This window comes from Anser cygnoides, chromosome 32 (genome assembly GCF_040182565.1).
Source record: "Anser cygnoides isolate HZ-2024a breed goose chromosome 32, Taihu_goose_T2T_genome, whole genome shotgun sequence".
NCBI lineage: Eukaryota > Metazoa > Chordata > Aves > Anseriformes > Anatidae > Anser > Anser cygnoides.
Window position 1 is genome coordinate 1,511,033 of NC_089904.1, and position 20,229 is coordinate 1,531,261.

Consider the following 20,229-nt stretch of genomic DNA (forward strand, 5'->3'; position numbering starts at 1 on the left):
GCAGCCACGTTACAGCATTAACAAGTGCTCACTCTGGGATAGTTACTATTAAACAGCATTAGTCACCGCAGCAGGATCCCACTACTTAATGTTAAAGCAATACAATCATTAATTTTTTACCCAGCCTCAAATTAGTGTGCAACACCAGTAATTCGCCTTGCAGAAACTCCCACCCAATTCCAGAAGCGTACTCGACAAAAACACAGGAGGCAGTCGGTGAGCAGCTCCCAAACTGCTCTTAGCTCCCCTATTTCATTTCTTCTGAGCCTGGCTAGTTGGAACCAAAGCGGAGATAGACATCGAGAGTCATTTGCACTGTGTGAAATACCCTTAAACCTGCTCTGCACGTGGTAATTCAAAACAACCCCACGCCCAACACAAATACTACAAAAGCGGAGCTGCGTCCGGGCTCATGGCAAGCTGCTCGGCGCCGCGCACAAGCCCCGAGTGTGTGCGGGCTCCTCCACGCCGAGGCGAGGCCGTCTCTTCTGGCCTGAAGAGCACTCTCTGTTCAAGTTGGCTCCGGGCTTGGGAAAGCCGACTGAAACAGAAAGAACAGAAGAAAAAGGCGCTGTGCAGCAGGGCAGAGGAAGCAGATCGCAGGCCCCACGCTCAGTACAGGCTGTGTTAAGCTTCCAGCTATGTTTACATCAGCAACCATGGCTTCTTGAGGAATTTCACTGCTAAGGAAACCACGCTGGCATGTCCCCAGCAAGCCTAAGAAAACCCATTATTGTGTCAGCTGCAGTGCTCTTTACAAGAAAAGCTGATGCGAGGAACGACTTCTGTTCGGGGCTCTCACTGGAGAGTCAAAGCGCCGGCCTCAGAAGCACTTTGTTCGGACGGTGGATAGCAGGATGCGGCGAGATCCTGCCAACGGGAAAGCCTTTGAGCTGGATGGACGAGCAAATCTGTGGCAAAACATCCTACTGCAGACACAGCACAGCTCAGCAAGCCAGCTGCCCCACGCTCACGGTCAGCCCAAGTGCCGGGAAACCCACCCAAGATCCACCACGAAGCTGCTGAGCACAAAACACTTCTGCAGAAATGGGCTCCTAACAGCCAGTTTTCCCACCCTGGCCTCTCTAAGGGCGCACCATCTCCTCTTCCAATTTAAACTGAACTCTCGAGTGTCGTACTTGTAGAGGGAAGGAAGTATGGAGAAATCAGTAGGATTATTTAAGAGCACACAGTCAGCAACCTGACAAAAAGAAAAAGAAGGCAAAGCAAGTGAACAAGAGAGCTTACAAAAAAGATCCTGCAGTTAAAGACGTGGTCTAGTTCGTAGAACTAGTCTTTGAAAGCAAATACGGGAATCATTTACAATAAAACAATCTTCCAAAACGCAATGCATTTGTTATGAAAGCTGTCGCTGCAACCTTGCTAAAAGCTGTTCCTGAGATCACATTTTCCAGCCAAACATTCACGTGAGCAAAATTCACAGGAGAAAATTTCTACCGCGTTGATTTCTCATTAGTGAAAAATAAAGCAGAAGATAGCAACGGAGTAATCACAACAAGTGACCCCAGAGCACCTCGCTGAGATCTGCAGCTAGCAGGGACCGGAGGCACTCGATAAAACAACAGCCGGAGTGACACAAAGCTTTGGACAATCGCTGCTTTGTTCGCGTGATAATTAAAATCTCCCCAGCAGCCTAGAGAGCAAGGCTGAGCGAAACATCTCACCCGAACTCCTCCCTGGCCTACCTATGGCATGATTTTGGGAAAGCTGCTTTCGTACCGCGAATGACAAGAGAAAATCTGCTGACACTTCCCCCCTCTCGGGGTCAGCTCTTCGTGCACGGCGTGAGCAGGGCAGAGAGCTCCCCGCACGGGGGGACCTCCCTTCTGGGAAAGCCAAGCTCGCACCACAAGACAGCTTAAAAGCTAATAAACCTCGCTGAAGAACCGACCGGGCAGCTTCCAACACCGCCGTCTCCGCTCCGGAGGCCTGCAAACCAGGGACCGGCCCTCGCACAGCACGGCCAACACTGGCAATATTAATGAGGCATCCCCTAACGACACGCAGGAGCTGAATATCAATGAAAGAGGAAGCGTGTTGCACATCTGGCACCCGGCAGAGCACAAGAGCAAGCAAGCACTGCTTTGCTGGCTAAGCAAACACCCAAACAGTCTCCGAACTGTTCCGTTTGGCGCTGATGCTGCTGCACCCTCTTCCCACGAAGGCCAGAGACATTTGATGCAGTAGAAATAAACTCACGGTGATTTATTTATAATAGCAAGGGAAGAAAAACAAACACGCTCGCCTAGGAATGAGACAGCTTTCTGCAGGTAAATTAAAAACTCCTGGTAGTAAATTCAGTATTAAAGAACCAAAAGCCAGCATTAGCTATAAACAAATTATTTTAAACAACAGATCGACTGACCCAGCAAACAGCAGCCAACTGGAAAGAAACATGAGCTGGTAAACAAAAAGGGGCTCTGCCAGAAGCCAGAATGCTGACTGCGTTTCCCCTGTGTTGTTTGCATCTTGACTCACGAACACCACATTTCAGGAGGCTCAACGTGGGACTCAGTCATGGCTCCGAGGGCCGTCAGCTGAAAAGCATAAACTCCTCCGCAGGCCTAATCCAGAACTGCCTGAGCACGATGCAAACCCACCAGGAGCTTGTGTACCAAAGGCAGCTGCACGGTCTGCATGGAAAAAAGGAAATTCAACCTCTAAACTGGTTCCAAATGTTTCTCAGGACGAATTATCTCCTGCGCTGAAAGGCAGCCTACCTGACCCAGCTCTGCTCTCACGTCCTGTGCTCTTCACTTCATAAAACGGCTTGAAGTTGAAGGAGACAGAACTTTATTTCTAGTAACTGGTTGAAATGTCACGGCATGTACGTGCTACGGATAACGGATGTGCTGACAAGCTGCAATCTCTCCAAAATCAAATTTATCATGAAAACACTAGGTAAAAAAAACAATGAAAACCCATTATACAAACTTCCAAAAGATGTACCAGCAGCATAAATAAGCACGGTGCAGCCCTAACCGAGGGGAAGCCGAGCACCTCCTTGTCACCGAAGCACCCTTGCAGCACAGGGCTCGACATGCTCGCAGCCTGACTTCTGCCCCGAGCCCTGGCAGCCCAGGCGAGGTGAAGGGATCGGGCCGTGACGGATCACGCCGTGACGGATCACGCGACGGTGCTGCCCTGAAAGCTGCTGCTCCCTGCGCCACGCAGCTGGCCGCTGCTGCTTGCCCAGGCTTTTCTCCGCAGGGCGACGCCACCGGCGGTCCCCACGGCACGGACAGGTATCGATCGCTTGGAGGCGACGAGCGTTTGCTTGGTGGGACTCTAGCTGGAGAAAGAGAAAAACTGCTGGATCTGTTTTACGGTTGTTTATGGCAAAGCTACTTACAGAACAGGATGAGCGGCTTAGGAGTGTTTTTTTTTCAATCATAAATCAAAATAAATAAAACCGCATTCCATGCTGCAAGTTAATCAGAACGCTCTCTCAAGTTGTCCTCACGTATACCACCACAGGGAAGAAAGCCTGACAAATCTGCTAAAAGCTTTAAAAAGCCTAAATTAAATATTAATATTCTGAAAATGATGAAGCCAGCACAAAAACACAAGTCTCCTTACCACTCCAGTTCTGCATAGCCCAGAGCTGGAGATGAAAGATTTCTTGCAAACAGGGATGCTTTTTTTTTTTTTTTTAAATTATTATTTTATTTAAAACATGCTAGATGGTATTATGAATAAAACAGCAAAAAAAAAAATAGCTCTAGCTGTACAGGTTGGGAACTGCAAGCTGTCTGAAAAAGCAACAAACAGCAAAATGTATTCACAGTAAACTAGTAACAACAGTTAATTGTTACGCCAGCTAATGAAAAGCAGAGCCAAAAGGCTATCAGTACCGGATTACAGTTACGTTTAGCGTGACGAGAAAAACTCGTGTCGAAGCTAAAATCTGAATCCTTCCCTTCAGAGTTCTGCTTCTGGTGATTATTCACATTCAGGACACTCACAAGCCAGGTACCTCGAGACAAGCACATTAAGAGAAACGTATTCAACTTCATTTCAAAATGTTGCTGACTTCACCTTACTAACCTCAAGACAAATCTCCACAGAGAAGAAATCTTTTGGTAGCCCCACCGTAGAGTGGTTTGGGGTTGCTGGGTTTGGTGGTTTTGCAACCAGGTACTTTGTTGAGATGCTCCTTCGTATCTTTCAGTTGCTTATCAGAGAAACATCTCCCATCCCCTCCAATTTAAGGATGCTTCGTTGGTCAGGTCTTAATAGCAACCTGGAATGACTTGCCAAAAGCTCCCAAAAGAATCTTCTAATTGAGAGATGACATCAATTACTTAATTTTAATGAGAGTGAGATCACATTTTAGTTTTTCATTCTGCAATAAATTTAATGCAAAGGTGACTGTGCAGTTTCTCTTAGCAGTGGCCAATTTGCCTCAAAGGTGCAAGAAGCATTAGATTAGTTTAAATAACAACCTAAGCTCTACTGCTTTATTTACCACTGGCATTTAATTCTAACAGCATTGGCCTGTTTTTATTATTATGCAATAAATGTGCAAGCCCTCCGAATTACTCATCTAAAACAGAAACCCGAAAGTGTGAACTCTCCAGTTCTCACAGGAAGAAATGGTGAAGCGTGAGCTACTTTCCTTCTAGGAATGGACAGAGTAAATAAGAATAGGCAACCCAAAAGTGTCCAGAAAACTATTTGTTTAACAGAAAACTGTAAGTTTAACAAAAGCATCACCTGAAAAAGCGAGTTATGAATTTCCGAGGGTGTTAAGTTAGACTTATCCTACAGCTATCACATCGTGCCTGTTGAAAAAACACCTGATGGAAGCTGCAACTGCAGATGTTCGGCAAAGCTGTTGCTTCATCTCCACAGGACGACCTTGGCGAAGTTATCTGATGTCCATGGCCTAATTCCACCTCTCTTTCAGCTGATGAAGAAGGCAGGGACTTTCCAGGCCTCTCCCTCTAACTGAGTAGCTGCAGGAGTCCTACCTCTTCTAAAACCTGGACGTTTTACAGAACACTGTGGTCTGCCCATCTGCGGATCATCCTCCCTGTGGCCTCGCTATCCATTCCAGTACCCATGCTCGCTAGTCTCGCTCCAGCATGATTCATTATCCCTCTCTGGCCTATTTTGCATCATTCTAAACAGCAGTTTACTTTCTCCTCGATCTGATGACCTTACGTCGATATGAGACCCTCCAGCGCCCCACGTTAATTTCACGTTCCCTTTCATTTTAGTATTTCTGCTATCGATGACAACATAAAAAGTACTTGTATGCTAACCATCTGTTACTACGCCTAATGGAGCCGTAATCACTAAATATCAGCCATTTCAAAGAGCACTGTTTATAAAAGCAGTGTGTAAATGTACTAATATTAATAGGAAGATGGTTGTATCTTGTTGATAAAGTATTATAGTCACGGCAGGCTTTGCTTTCAACTGCAAAACATAATGGCCTTTTTAATGGCAGTCTGAAGCACCACAGACAGTGCTCCACAATTTGGGGGAATGGGGGGAGCAGGAAGGGCTAAGGACGTGCTGACAGCAATAATTTAAGACAAGACATTCTGCCAAGAAAGAGAAACTACAGTCCAAATAGAAAGCTTGCAATTAAGCAAAAACTCTGAAAAAGGAGAAACGGAGACAACAGGCATCGGTTTGGATTGCTGCCCTCCAATTTGTTCACTAAGACTTGTCTGCTGACTCCATATGTTTCATATAAGTAAAACTTGTGCCATGGTACGTAATAGTCTCTTAAGAGAAATTATGGTATCTGGGAAGCAAAGCAATCACTCCTCTTCGATATCCCTTGCGCAAGAGGATCGTTTCTTCTTAAGCATTTGGCACTCTAGAAGCACGAAGCAGTGCCGTACAAAAACCATAAACAAAATAAATTCCTTGGGGTAATCCAGCTCAGATCTCCTTCCGAACACGATGCTGACCTGCCTTTTCAGCCAACCTGGAGCGTCCATAAAAACACCTCGTGGTTGGATGTACCTCAGACACTGTTTGGGAAACTCTGGAGAGATGTTCTGCCTGACCCTACTTCTGCTGGAGGACGACACGACAACGCTTCTCCTGAAACCTGAAAGTCGTGCTCAGGTCGCTAACACAGACACCGCAAAGGCAGGATGTGCTCACCACCAGATACAATCATCGCAGCTCTCCGAAGCATGATACCTGTATCAACTCTTCTGTGCACAGATACGATTGAATATTTCATGTTAAAAGCTTGAAGAGGAAGAAAAACCCAGCCCAGAAACGCAATGCAGAAGCCAATCTCTCATCTACAGCAGAGTACCTACGCAGTCGATGTGATGTGACTGGCGTAACAGCTACGAAGCGCTCCAAAACCTTCTTTTCACGCAGAAAACGGCAGAGCAGTGCAGATTTGAGAGTGGAAGTGTGTACATTTCTAATTCGCTTAGTTTCACTGGCTTAAAATTGAAGTTTATTTTGGGACTTGAGTTTTTCTCCTTTTTTTTTTTTTCTTCCCAGCTCACAGCAAACCAAGAACGAGGACTCTACCGTAAGGACAAAGCAGCCGTCGGAGGCAGATACCTTTCCCAGAGCCAAGGAGACATCTCCTTCCTTGCGACCAGCACAAAGTCACACAAAGGCTCTGTGCAGCTCGACCAGAGATGGGTTTTGCGAGCGTCCTCGTGCAGAAGATGCTGTCCTCATGGTTTAGTTTCACCAGATGGGTTAAGTGCTGCACTGACAGACCCACAGGACGAAAACTCGGAGAATTAAGCACAAGATCTTAGCATTCAAACAACAGCCAGGGTCTGAAGAGCTAATGTAGACTGACATGCAAAAGTGTGCAATCATTTCCATGCGGCTGCCTTCATCTTCTTTACATATGAGGCCAAGAAAGCCCCTGGGGCTGTACTAGTGCCTAAATGGGCGCAGGTTTCCTTTAGTCTCTAACAAAGGCTTTAAGCAATTGGCAGGCTGCCCTAGCCTAGCTGCCTTCTTCCTTTTCATATGTGCCTCCATCCCCAGATAACGTAGGGCGGCTTTCAATTTGCACCCTGCACAATCAGAGGTAAAGGATATCACAGGAAACCCAAGTCAGCTTTTCCCCTCCATGAGGTAACTCCCTGGAACAACCAGCAGAGTCCTTTTCATTTACGTATCTAACAGTATGTAACACTTGAAGAGCAGACAATATGTTCAAAGCTCAACCATCAACTGGTTTAGTGAGTTAAGGAGAGAGATGCTGTCTGCAAATGCTTGGGGCAGAATGTGCTGAAGGAGCAGAAATCTGCCTTTCAACTGGGAATCCACGAAGCAGCTTCAAACAGTCCCTTCAAAACATGGAAACAATCCCAACAACTGCTGGCTTACTTCAGCGTGACAATAACTCTTGGAGAGTTTTTGTCACATCTCACCCACAGAAAATTTAAGCTGTTCCTAAAGAGCTATTCTTGATCGCAGAATTACAGAAAAAAGGGCTCTGACATTGCCCAACTCCCTCCGCTTCACTACTTCCTTTCATTCTTCCTTTCTTGGACTGTTCCATAGGCTCTCCTCTCTCGATGTCAAATATTCAACAGCAACGCTGTTAATTTTTGAAGCCTGGCAGCTCCTCCGTCCAGCTCCCAGGACAGACCCAGAGCAGCTGGACCAGCACAACCGAGGGACTGTCACTTTGCACGGCAAGAGCACCAGCAAGAAGCAAACGCTCTAAGCCATGCTGCTGCCAAACTCAATTCTAGCAGAAGACTATTTACTCCTTCCCCACTTCTCCACGCCAAGTCTTCCCTTTCATCCTGCTGCCCAAACACTTCTGTCTCTGCTGGAGGACGAGGGTGCCCGCAGTGCCGTGCAGCGTGTCCGTGTCCCTTTTGCACCATTTTATTGCTCACAGGAAGGTATCCTGGGATTTCAAACAAGAGAACATAAGCAGCAGGAACTTTCCTAGGAGAAAAGGCCAAGTTAGGGCATCTCGCATGGCATGGAGAACTCGACTGCCGTCATCCACCTTACGGCTTGTCCCCCCTCCCTTGCTGCTTTGCTGCATCCATTTCCATCTCTAGAACATGAAAAAAAAAGCGTCACCTTTGCTGCTCCATAAATAACCCCCCGAAGAGCTGTCAGGACATGAACCTTTCTTTCTGTTCGGCTTTCTCCACCAGGTTTACCACCAGAAATTACCTTTTCACTCCAGGGAGATGCGCGGGCTGAATATCATGAGCTGTCTCGCTGCAGCACTGATAAACTGAGAAAGATTACTGCAGGTAAGCGTGCGTAAGACAAATCTCTCCGATTCCTTCGAGTCAGAGGATCACATTTCATAGGCCACATACAAAGCCCAAAGGACAGCAGGCAGCACAAAAGAACAATGCGAAGCAAATGGTACGTGTTTGGACAAGAACCAACACACAAACCCTAACCTCTCTTAAAAAAAAATGGAATTAAGGACAGCCACGCTTAACAGATAAGACTTCGGGTCCCCTTGAGGGGAGCTACAAGAGAATTAGGGTATGGGGTGGGAGGGAAGGGTCTTTTGTCTTTTGTTGTTTTTTTTTTTTTTTTAAAACCTCTTCACTCAGATTTCTTAAAATTAGCTTATCCACAACGCAGGAGGGAAGGAGACAAGCTATTAGGTAATTACCCAGAAAGACACATGACAGTAATCACGATACATCAAATATGACTCTGCTAGATCAAAACGCCTTCCATGCTACGACCAGATACACCAGAAGTGTTTCACTAAAGCTCTGTACAATGAATAACCTTTTGCTGCACAAAAGCCAAAGGGGAATTACATCTTCCTGTTTGCTCTTCTAGCCAGACTTTTTTTTTTTTAAAGGCCTACTGCAGAAACAGAATTGCCCTGAAAGCCTTCCAAAGCAACCCCGACTCCAGGATTATGTATTCTCCTAATTTTGGGGAACTCCGAGAGCAAATTAACCACGCTCTAGCACAGGCATCTCCGTCTCTGGTCAGAATTCCTAAAACAACATTCTTAAGTACTTAACACTACTGCTGAGTAGCCCTACACAATTTTTACATGCTGCAATTTTAAAACAGGACTTAACAAGTAAAGTGTATCAAACGGAGGAATAACTAAACAGAACAGCAGTGTTTGTTCAGGGTTTCTAGGTGTGGCAGCAGCCAAGACATAATAGGATTATTTATATCTGACTCATTTGCTTTGTCTTCATCCACGATTCTCCCTACTTGGGACTCAGCAATTGACTTTTTTCTACACCACAGGACTTTTTAAATTCATCGCGTTTTCACGAGGGACTCGAGAATTTAAAGCAGAGAGGGGAAATTCCACAAATGCAGCCAGTTTCTATCCACGTGTTCAACCACAACCTACCGTCGCCGTCACGGCCAGGCCGCAGACTACCTGAACACGCAGCCGAGCACGGAAACTCTCAGCATCCTGCACAGGCACCTGGTTAGGGGTCACCGGGCTGCGTATTTCAAGCCTCCTCCTTTGCCAGGGCTCAGGCACCCTGCTGTACGGAGCCGAGGGCCAGAGGGTCTCAGGTGTGCCTGGCCCAGGGACGTGGCCCAGAAGCAGAGCAAGGTGCTCACCTCCGCGCATCTCGGCTTCCTGTCTGCGAACTGAAAACACCTCCCCCTTTTCACTGGAGCAGCTTCCAATCTAGAATTGCGTAAGCATGGAGGTTTTCATTCCAGTTACAATAAGAATTGTTCACTTTTTTTTTTTTTAAATCCACAAGGGAACACTTCAAGTCTCTGCCCTAAGAATAAACACAAGTCTCGGTCTCAAAAAAAAAAAAACAAACCTCACGAGCACTTCGTGTGCTCTACTTTTAGCTAACACAATACAGGCTTCAGTCTGGTGGTCAGCATTTCCTTCAGGATGGCCTTAAAAGCTTAAGAAAAACTATAAAAAAAAATAATTGTAAATTTGGTTAACTACAAATGCCTGACTGCAAACAGGATGAAGTAAATAGTTCAATACTTTTTTTAAAAAACGGAACTTACATTCTTAAAAGCTGAATCAACTGCCCTGAGTTCACCGCAGTTCACAGCTTTAAACCGAGGTGCCTGTGCTCTGCACGGTGGAGAGGAGTACGGTGCTAAGAGGCGAGAGCATCTTGAGCCACTACTGCTGCCGAAAGCTGCGTTATGAGACCAGGGCTGCAAGGTGAGGACGCCCCAGGAGCACACGTGCTCTTCTCTGGCTTCCTGACACAGTGAGGAGTCTTCCGAAGCAAACCTCGGAGCAACTCCCTTCTCCTTTTGCACACACAACCGAGAGATGGAGCCTTACAAGAAGCCCTACGTCCAGCCACCCAAATGCCAGCATTTGCTAGAACCACTCCTGCGGGACAAATAACAGTCTTTCCTTAATGCCAGGAATGGAAGACCTTTAATAGGCACTTTCCATTTCTGTTCAATTAAGGAAAGAAATGGACAGCACAGCTTAACGAGCTGCAGATCTGTTTCTCTCTCCAGCAGCACCAGTGAGGATCAAGGACCTTTTATCTCCGTTGGGATCGCCTGACTCGGCTCTCCACCACTCGGTGAGTAAGCACAGACTGGAATTTGCCGTGTCACTTCCAGCTCCTCGGCGTAATTCTCCTTCTCCTCACCGCAGTGACAGCACAGGAATGTCAGCTGCTGTATTCGAGGCAAAACCGTGTTAGCCACGCGCCTCGCTTTCTTGACAGGAAGGCTCGGAGTGACCTTTTCCAACCTTCTGTTGACTTTGCTCACGCCTCTTTCTAGAAATCAACAGAAAACTTCAAAACCTCAGGTTTTCTTCTCCTCCTCAGGTTTCTTTTGGCCGGTCAGCTTATCTGGGTGATCGTTGCCACCAGAAGCACACACGGCTTTCAGCGGGTAATTACAGTGAAAGGCGATGATGAAGACGTGACGAGTAGGCAAAGAAAACAGCCTTATCAGGACGTCCCTACCGACATACGTGCGTTCACCGCTGTTCTCAGCGAGGAAGTTGGAGTATTTCTAGTAAAGGTGCTTCCTATTGAGATGGCTCTTCATTTCAGAGACTGATCAGCACTCTAAATGAAAAGCTGACGCGTGAAGGTAGAGGTGAGGCAGGCGACACAACGTCCTCACCTGGCTCTGCCCTCGCTGGAACGGCGGCTGCGGAGCTACGTAACGAAGCCACACGTACGGACAGGACCCGAAACCAAACCTGCCAACTCGCAATCTCGTGCTTGATCTACACCTTTAGATCCCACCCTTCCAAATTACGGCCAAGCACAACTTACCTCGTCTGCCCGTCCTTGTCCTCCTGGGCACCCTGACCGCCCCCAGCAGCGCGGCTCGACGCCCTCCGCTCAGCCGCCGGCTATCCCGGGGCCAACCACAAAAATCGATCGCGCACAAGACGATCGGGGGAAAAATACTTCTTCTTGGCTTCCCTTAGCGACATTGAGCAGCTACAAAGGAGGAGCTGAAGTACCACATGATCGACCAATTCCCAGCAGAACTGGGCTTTGTCTGCGCCGGTGGCTGCGGTGACACCGGTGCCTTCCCTCTGCGCCGGGAGCTGTCAGGGGAGGCAGGCAGAAAGCACAACCAACACTTCTTTTTTGCCTCCCTCCAGCGAGTTACCTACGCTGCTCTCAGAGAAATTTATTATAAATCCGCATTAGAGGAACACAAGAGTTACTAAACGACGTTTTCTTAAGGCAGAACGAGTGCATGTGCTTCCAGGTCATAGCTAAATCCTCCTCTTTGCAATTTACGATTTATTTCCAACAACAGGACAGTTTTGTTCCCCAAACCCTTTAGGACCAAGGTACAGGAACATCCCTGTTAACACCACAAGACAGGAAAAGCATCCCAAACAATCCTTTTCCATTGCTGCACTTCAGACCTGCTGGTTGACATTAGTCCTGCTCCCAGAGGCAAAATGGAGCGCTTTATCCACTAAGTCGAGCAGCTCCCACGGCTATAGCCATCCGAAATGGAATGCATTATTCCTGCATTAAAACATATGTTTTTGAAGGCAGCTAGCCATCCGGCTGTTCTGCGAGAGATTACAGAAGACCTAATTTTATCAGGCTGGGATACAATTCTCTTGGTTATTTTTGCTCCCTAGGGACACAGAGCTGGTGAAAGCAGGTTGCCTGACTGCTGGGGAACAATTCCGAGAGGCTCAGTTGCTGATCACCGAGGCAGTAACTCACATCCCGGGTTCCCAAAATACTGCAGTGCACGCCCTGCAGGCTCTGCGGGCTCCCACCCCCATGGAATTCCAAGTCCAGGCAGACCCAGTTGGTATCAGCAATTCTCAACTCGATAAGGGATAGAAAAAGTTTACATCGGGAGAGAAGTTCTAAAACTTTAAGCTTTTTTTTTTTTTTAAATCCTACTTGGCTGAAGTTACTCTAAACAAAACGAGGTGTTTGCTCACTAGAGCAGAAAGGACAAGTTCAGTCACTAATACATCGACTGTCTTTGGTATAAATACAACCTCTGCTGCCTGCGTGTACTCCAAGTTGTGTTTCAGACCCTCTCCGATTTGAAGCTGGAAAAAAAAAAAAATGCAAGCAGATAGAAATAGGCATCTTACTCAAAAAAACACTCAGGCAAGAGTGAAAACACAGCGCTGGCAAACATTACTCAGAATGAGAAATACAGGTGTGAGGCTTTTCCCAAGACTTGTCATCGAAATGTAATGGGAAAATTTGTGTAGCAGATGGAATGCTGCTGCCTGCAGAGCATCCGTTAGCTATAAATCACTGTTTCCCTCACACATGGTGCAAATTTAAGAATCTTCCATTCTAATTAATAGAACGAGACATCCTGGCCTGATGACTCTTCCCTGATTTCATAAGCTCCACGAAAAATTTGGGATTGAATCAACCTTCACAGAAGAATGCTTCAGCTCCTCAGCCCTACCAGCTCCAAAACGCGGTCGAACAGCTCACTGCGATTCAGGAAATGCTTTTTATAACTTTCAGGCACGCAGTTTAAAGAAATCCATTTTAAGAAATTATCTGAACATTAGATTTGAAACAAATCAAAACAGGAAACTATTCAGCTTCTGCTTGCACCTCTGGGACGTCTCACCATTAGTTCACTCTTTGGCTCCTGAAACGTGCCACTGAATAAACACGATAAACCCCATGAATAGAAAGCTTCATGACAAAAACTAATCAGAGGGGACCAGGAAGGAACCCATCACCCTTTCTGACACGTTACCAATGAACCAGAAGCATGAGGGGTCCTCTGCATGCCTGCTTTTCCACGGAGCTCCGAGTACGTTGTAGCTCGATGCGCGTTTGGAAGACCAGCCCTCCGGCTCCACGCAGCTCTGCTGCCACCCAGCCCACCTCCCACTTGATATTTCACGCCACGGGATTTAAAATGGGAAACTGGAGATGGGCTATCTAGGACGGCACAACAGGAACGCCAGAGGAGGCTTTTCCGCAGACACGTCGGGCCAGCGGGCCCGATGGACGTCTCCTGAGCACCCAGCTCAAAGCGCAGACGCCACCCTGACGAGAAGCGGCAAGAAGCGCGAAGCCCGACGAGGAGCCATCGCTACCTGACGTCCCCTCCGCCCAGCTGAGGGGAACTGGTTCCAACTCCGGCAGGGCTTCGGAGAAGCAGGCGGGGAGGAGGTGGAGGAGTGCCTTTAAAGCCTCTAATTTCCTCCTCTCCCCAAGGCAAAGGGTCAGGGCTGCAGCTTTTAAAAACAGCCCCGAACCTGCTCCTTGTTTCCTAAGGATAGGAGGGACAACACAAACACACGCACATTCTTTGCCTCTCCTGGCTACTCTTTGCTATCCCAACCTGGATGCTCCAAAAAGCTTCCTTGTACAGTAAAACCTTCTCCCAGGCACAGTCTAGGCAAAATACTTCTCCCAGTTTTTGCGTTTAACTCTCCCCAAACCATCAATCATTTTTACCACTCTGCCTTGCCCACCGGCCCGGCATAAGTTTGCGATACTCCGGTGGACCTGCTGCTGGAGGCACCGGTGACAGATCTGTTACTCCGCTCCTCTGCCGACCGTGACTCGAGCTGCATTTCCTTTTCCTGCAAGACAGCCATTGCAAGGAACCCACGTGCTACCACGCTCGCACCGCTTCTTCCTGAGTTGTAAAGCTTAAGAAAATACAATACCATTAAAAGTGAAGGCCCTTATCAGGCTCTTCGGAAAGCCAAGCAAGGCAGGGACGATCATCTCCGAATTTGCGTAAACAACTCTCTGTGACGTGCTCCGAAAAGATTTTTATGCATTTCAAAGCACTGCCTCGGAACTGCACCTTTGTTGGCTGCACACAGAAAGGCTCCGTCAAAGCCCTGCACAGATTTCTCAGCAGATTTGGTACCCGTCAGCTGTCAGTCCTGCAGGTAAATTAAGGAAGCAACATAAAAGCTTTCCCATTCCTAGTTTTGCCTAATGCAAGACTTGTGGGTACGATGCTGCATAAATGCACAAAAACCACCTGTAGGTCCTGCTAGCTGCAAGACGATCAGATCCGACTCGCCTGTGCTCACGAGCTCTGCAACCTTTTCCCTGCTGTAGCCAGTTTCCCTCTGAACAGCGGGGAGGAAAGCGAAGTGAAACCTTTCTGCCCACCCAGCGAAATCCTCGTAAGCAGACCTTACTCGGACAGTTGCTTCTTCTGACTCTTCTCTAAACCTATTTAAGTGCTGTGCTTCAGCTGCTGAGCGTGCGAGAAAAGAGATCCTCTCCTGCTTCGGTAGGTGCCTGGCAGTCAAAGAATGAAAACCGACAAGCGCAATTTTGGGGAGAACAGAAAAATACCACGATTCCGTAGGAATTTTTCAAGCCAAACAAAATAAAGCCTCTACCCACTTGCTTGAGTCAACATGTTTTCTTCCAGTAAGGTTCTCTCCTATTTGGCTGGCCTTCAGACCTGGGTTTCAACTGTTTTGCTGATACTACTGTTTCCACGCATGCCACCATCCTTGCTCTTTCTTCTGCTGCTGAAAAACCTTACGCGAAGCTTTCCTCTGCAGCCGGCCTCGATTCTTCGGTAAGAGACAATCAGCTTGAAAAGGAACAAACACAGGTGCACGAAGCCATTCACAGAAACACCCACACAAGATCACAAACCAGACAGCCAAATGTATGTTTAACTAGAAAAGTAAACAGAAACCAGCTCCTTCTGTACATGAGGCAAGAGCAGGGCTATGATAACGCTGTCACACAACCCAGAAAGGACAAATCGTGTTCCGAGCCCGGCCTGCTATCAGAGGAATTCCTCGTTATTACTAGGTGGAGTCTCCCCCTCCCCTTACCTCATACTCTCATAGATGGCACAAGCTGAAGTTCACGCCGCTCACATCCCTTTAATAGGTAAAAACCAGGGCAGGAACCACAGTCAAAGGAAACCCAGCAGCCAAGTAAGCTCTATATGCGAGGACTTACCGCTCAGAGACAAGCTGGCCCATGCAGCACGGCCTGGGAGACAGCTCCCCGAGCAGCACGGCAAACCCCAGCCCCGCTGTGCCAGGACAAACAGCCCCAGTCCCACAACGCGCCCTGCGTAAGGCAAATCTGCTGAACGCGCTTAATCGAAGCCGTTTGAACCTGGCCATGCCACGGTCTCCTAGCTCGAGGAACCGAAGCGTGATGAGGTTAACGGGAGGGGAGCTGCTGGAGAGTTCCCCCAAAGCATCGGAGTGCCTGGACGTCCCCTGGCGGGGTGCTGGGGTGCTTTGTCCTGGCCTTTTAGCCTGGCCACGGGAGGAATTGAGACCTTTTCCGTGCCCTGCGAGCGCACCAGGAGGCACTGGGAGCCTTGCAGGAAACAGCACGGTGTAGAGGATACAAAGTCACCTTCACACACAGCTGCAGCACGACCCCAAAGGTGTAAAGCCGAGCTCCTGCGCTTACAGAAACACGAGACCTCTCATTTTTCTGATCCCCAGCCGACGGTGGGGGCAAAGCCTTCAAAGTTCGCATCCCCGGCACCTTTACTCATTAAGCAGCAGCAGATGCAAATACAAAGCCAGCCCTTCCCATCATTACCGATGCAGAACGTGGGCGTTACTGACAGATGAAAAAAGCACTCGAAAGAAAAAAAAAATAACCCTAAAATGAGAAAAGAAGGAAAACATGAGTAATCAGTAGGTTCCAGGTTCCACACAGTTCCATGACTTAATTCATCGCTTGTGTACGGTTATTGTTATTCATCCTAATTAGAGGCAACGACACCCGTCCCTTCTGTAAAGGAGATGTGTCCATAAAACACTCTGTTTAAGGTTTGGATGTGAAGTACTTCACATTAATGGAAGACAACTGAACCCTTATCTAAACTCTTAGAGTAATAAAGGAGTTAGACTCAAATCAATCACCGAGGCTAAATAAAGGCTCACAAGGAAAGACTCGAAATAAAAAGACAATTTCTCCTACTGAAACAAGAAGGACTGCTTCCTGCAGCACAGTCCCCTGTTTTCCTGAGACGTTTTAAGCGTATTCAGGGATGGGGCTCCTGTTACTTCCACGCTGACCGCACGGCTCCGCGAGGAGTAGCCCTGGGATGGCAGAGGTGTAATTAGCCCTGTTGTTCCGTCCGCGTAGATTGCTCCTGAAGAGAGTCTCACGGCTCATCACTGCAAACTATGATTTCTATTTTAAGCATACATTAAACTAATCCTTCTGTTCCACTTTGCATCCTGCTTGCTGACACAGCACCTCGAACGAGCGTAATGCCAGATAAGATTTTAATACAGTCTTTCCCCCATATTGTTATAATTTCTGTAAGCCGTGAAAGTTGAGGGGAACACACAGGCAACTTGTTCGCACTCCCAGCCCGCATCTGAAGCCACAGCTCCGCCACCAGTCTGCCCAGTGCTCCCCACAGTGGGATCCCACCGAAGGCAGAGCGCTCTCCCACCCACTCCTAAGTAGGAGTCCCAGCCTACTTTGTGAGCCCGCTGCAGGTGCAAGTCCTGCCCCAAAAGGAGGTGTTCGTCCTCAGAAAGCCCCCAGAAACGTCTACGCACCGAACGAGAGGCAGGCCTGGGGACAACCGAAGCTGCAACAAGGCGGGGGGGAAGGACGAAGCATCCTTATCTGAGCAGGAACGAATCAGTCAAACACAAAGCACGACTGCCGCTTGAATAAAATGCTTCTATTCAATATTGTTTACCATCAACAGATCCGTAGTTATACTCGGCTGAACAATGCACGCATACACCTTAAAATCTTTAAGCTTAACTCTCAAAGTAGGGCGTATTTTTCAAGAAGCATACAATGACATTACCTCACTGACTCACCCCGCTCCTTACAGGGCAGACCTCAGCTATCTCAGCAGCCAGATACCATGAAGAATGTTTCCAAGCAGCTTGGGGCCACAGTCACACAAAATTCTTTGTACTCGAGGCATTTTGATAAAAAAAAAAAAGCGAGCTGCGCCAACAAATCTGTAATATGCATATTAAAGAATCGGGGTACTCAATCCATAAAGTGGTAGTGGATTTAATATCCACAGAATTACTTACATAACGTAGGAAACTTCACTGTAAAAGCAGGGAAGTTTAAGCTATTAGAAGCTTTTTAAAGATTAGCATGATGTCATAGCCAGCCATTCTAGCAGAAGGGTTTAGAAAAAAAAAGTTTGCAGCACTACATATTGCAGGGTCAGGCTACAATGGTCTCTCAGTATCACATGAAACAAGTTTCAGAAAATACAAGCAAAAGCTTAAGAACATTCATCAAACTCTTCTTCTTCACAAAAGCATTGCTTCATATTGTATTTTGAGTGACCTAAGAGGATGTTCTTCAATTCTTTGTTATCACGGAGCACCCAAAACCAAACACCAGATAGAGTTATCACTTTAGTTAAATGTTTACAGAAAGCGTATCTGAAAAACATTTGACAAAAAAGCCACCACCAAACAGCGAGCATTGGACGTTTAACTACAAACAGCTTGCGTTAAGAAAGCTCTACCACCGCCTTTTTGAAAAGGCTGAGCACCGGACACCAAGGTGGGCAGCTCAGGGAATGAATTCCTCATCTTCAAAACTTCAGGGCTCCTTTACACGCCGCTCGTTCTGGGACAAAGTGACAGAGCAAAGACCGGTGTCGCCGCAGCCTGATTTTTCATGAATTTCCATGCTAAGGGAGATGACTGCGAGCACGGCGCCGACGACGCTCAGCGCCCTGCTGGAGCGAGGGCATCTGAAGATGGGCGACATGGAGCTACCTGCTCGGCAGCCTCCGGCCTCGTCCCTCGCCCCACGGCTCCGCGGGGGAATTTACGACAAAGCTGCACGGAGAGCGGCGGTTTAGGCACCAGGAAACAAAGACGTACCCGTGCAAAACGGGAAACAAATTCGCTGGGTTTTGTTCTCGGCAGAAAGCGCGAGCTCTCGTCCTGATTACGGCTAGGCAAAAGAACTCAGGGAGCGAAGAAACAGCTGCTTGTGCCTCCGTCGTTCACCCTCAGCTCCTCCGAGCCCCCGCCCCAGGACCCCAGGCCCATCGCCCCGCAGGGCATCGCCTCTGCCAGGACACCGGGGGGGGGGCCGGGTCGGGTTGGGTGGCCCCAAATGACGCCCGCAGGCAGGGCCCTTCCTTGCCCCGCTCCCCACAGTGGGCACGGGGCCCCCCGACACGGCCCGGGCCTCCCTCGTCAGCCTCCGCTCCGCACACTGGGCACAATCCCAGCCTCCGCAATCACAGGGCCTCCGGCACACAACCACGCGCCCGGCTCCTCCATAAGCAGATTTCCCCCCCCCCCCGGAGGCTGCCCCCACACAGGGAGACCCCCCCAAGCCTGCTTCACACCAAGAACCCCCCCTGACGCCCCCCACAAAAACACACAGACCCCCCCATCACACCGAAGACCCCCATACATACACGAAGTACCCCCTCGGAGCTTCCCTCACACCAAAAGCCTCCCCAAAACACACCCAGAACCCCCCTCATCGTACCAAGAAACCCCCCCCAGCCCCAAAACACACGCAGGGACCCCCTCATCGCACCGAAGACCCCCTCAAAACACACACAGAGACCCCCTCACCACACCGAGAACCCCCCCTAAAACACACACTGAGATCCCCCCCACCACACCGACCCCCCCCCAAAACAAAGAGACCCCCCCCATCACACGGAGGACCCCATAACCCACATAGGGATCCCCCCATCTCACCAAAAACCCACACACAGCCCCAAAACACGCACAGAACCCCCCCCCCTTCACACCGAGACCCCCCCCTTCACACAGAGAACCCCTCTAAAACACACACGGAGACACCCCCAGTCGCACCAAGGACCCCCCCCCACCCCCAAAACACCCACAGCGGCTCCCCCCATCACACGGAGGACCCCCCCCAAACACAAAGACCCCCTCCCTTTCACACCGAGGACTCCCCAAAACGCACAGAGAGACCCCCCCCTTCACACCAAAAACCCCTCAAATCACACGCACGGACCCCGCTCCACACCGAGGACCCCCCCCCAGGGACACCCCCACCCCATCCCGCGCCCCTAACCCCACAGAAGCCCCCCGACCCCCCCACCCCACAGCCGCCCCGCACCTTCCGACAGCTCCAGCTCCAGCTCCGCCAGCTGCTCGCGGACCTCGCGGGGCAGCGAGGAGACGCCCGCGGCCGCCGGCTCGGCCATGGCGAGAAGAAGGGGACGGGGAAGGGAAGGGGGGAAAAGGGGGGGGGGGGGAAAAAGGGGAAAGGGACCCCCGGCAGGCCCGGCCGCCGAGCTCGGTGCGGCTCCGGCTCAGCGCCGGGGGCTCCGGGTCGCGGGCGCGGCGGGAGCGGCCGCCACCTCCGCCATGCTGAGCCCCAGCGCCGCCTTCGCGTCACGGGGCGGGACGGGGCGGGAAGGAAGGGACGGAGCGGCCGCCAAACCTCGCTGCCGCCGCGCCCCCCGGCGGCACGGCACGGTCCCCTCAGCCCCCCCGGGTCCTCTCGGCCCCGGTTCCGAGCCGAAAAACAGCCGCGACACCGCCCCCCCCCCCCCCCCGACCCCCGACCCCCGCCACCGCCCTCCAGCCCCTGAGGGACGCGTGAAGATGGAGCGGGCGCTGCCGGCCCCACGCAGCGCTAGGGCGGGAGCGGGGGGCGGTTGGGAGGAAAATTTACCTCAGAAAGATGCGGTTTGGGGTAGGGAGAGGGGAAATTGGGTCAGGGTGAGGGAAAAGGCGGCTCAGGGTGAGGGGAAGCCTGGCCCAGGGCCCGACCTTCATCCCTTATAGAGGGGGAAAGGGTGGAGGGGGAGTGAAGTAAAGGTAGCAGGTATTTCATGAAATAAAGGCGA

At 49.5% G+C, this 20,229-nt stretch overlaps 1 protein-coding gene and 1 long non-coding RNA gene across 8 annotated transcripts in view; both read right to left on the reverse strand.

The window, feature by feature from the left end:
• Nucleotides 1–19,763, reverse strand: part of DIP2B (disco interacting protein 2 homolog B) — a 68,323-nt gene extending 48,560 nt beyond the window's left edge. For all 3 annotated transcript variants that reach the window (XM_066985703.1, XM_066985702.1, XM_066985701.1), the window contains exon 1: nucleotides 19,494–19,763. In XM_066985703.1, coding sequence (XP_066841804.1) covers nucleotides 19,494–19,581 — 88 coding nt within the window. In that variant the 5' untranslated portion in view covers nucleotides 19,582–19,763. The remainder of the gene's footprint in view (nucleotides 1–19,493) is intronic.
• On the reverse strand, nucleotides 550–19,432 carry LOC136788044 (uncharacterized). 5 transcript variants are annotated; one of them, XR_010827054.1, is made up of 3 exons: nucleotides 14,799–19,432; nucleotides 3,876–14,690; nucleotides 550–3,313 (listed from the first exon to the last, which is right to left on the reverse strand). It is a non-coding gene; the product is annotated as an uncharacterized lncRNA (long non-coding RNA). The 5 variants fall into 5 exon arrangements; XR_010827053.1 differs by having other exon boundaries at nucleotides 3,876–14,323; nucleotides 14,425–19,432; XR_010827052.1 differs by having other exon boundaries at nucleotides 3,876–14,011; nucleotides 14,099–19,432.
• Nucleotides 19,764–20,229: the final 466 nt, after the last annotated feature.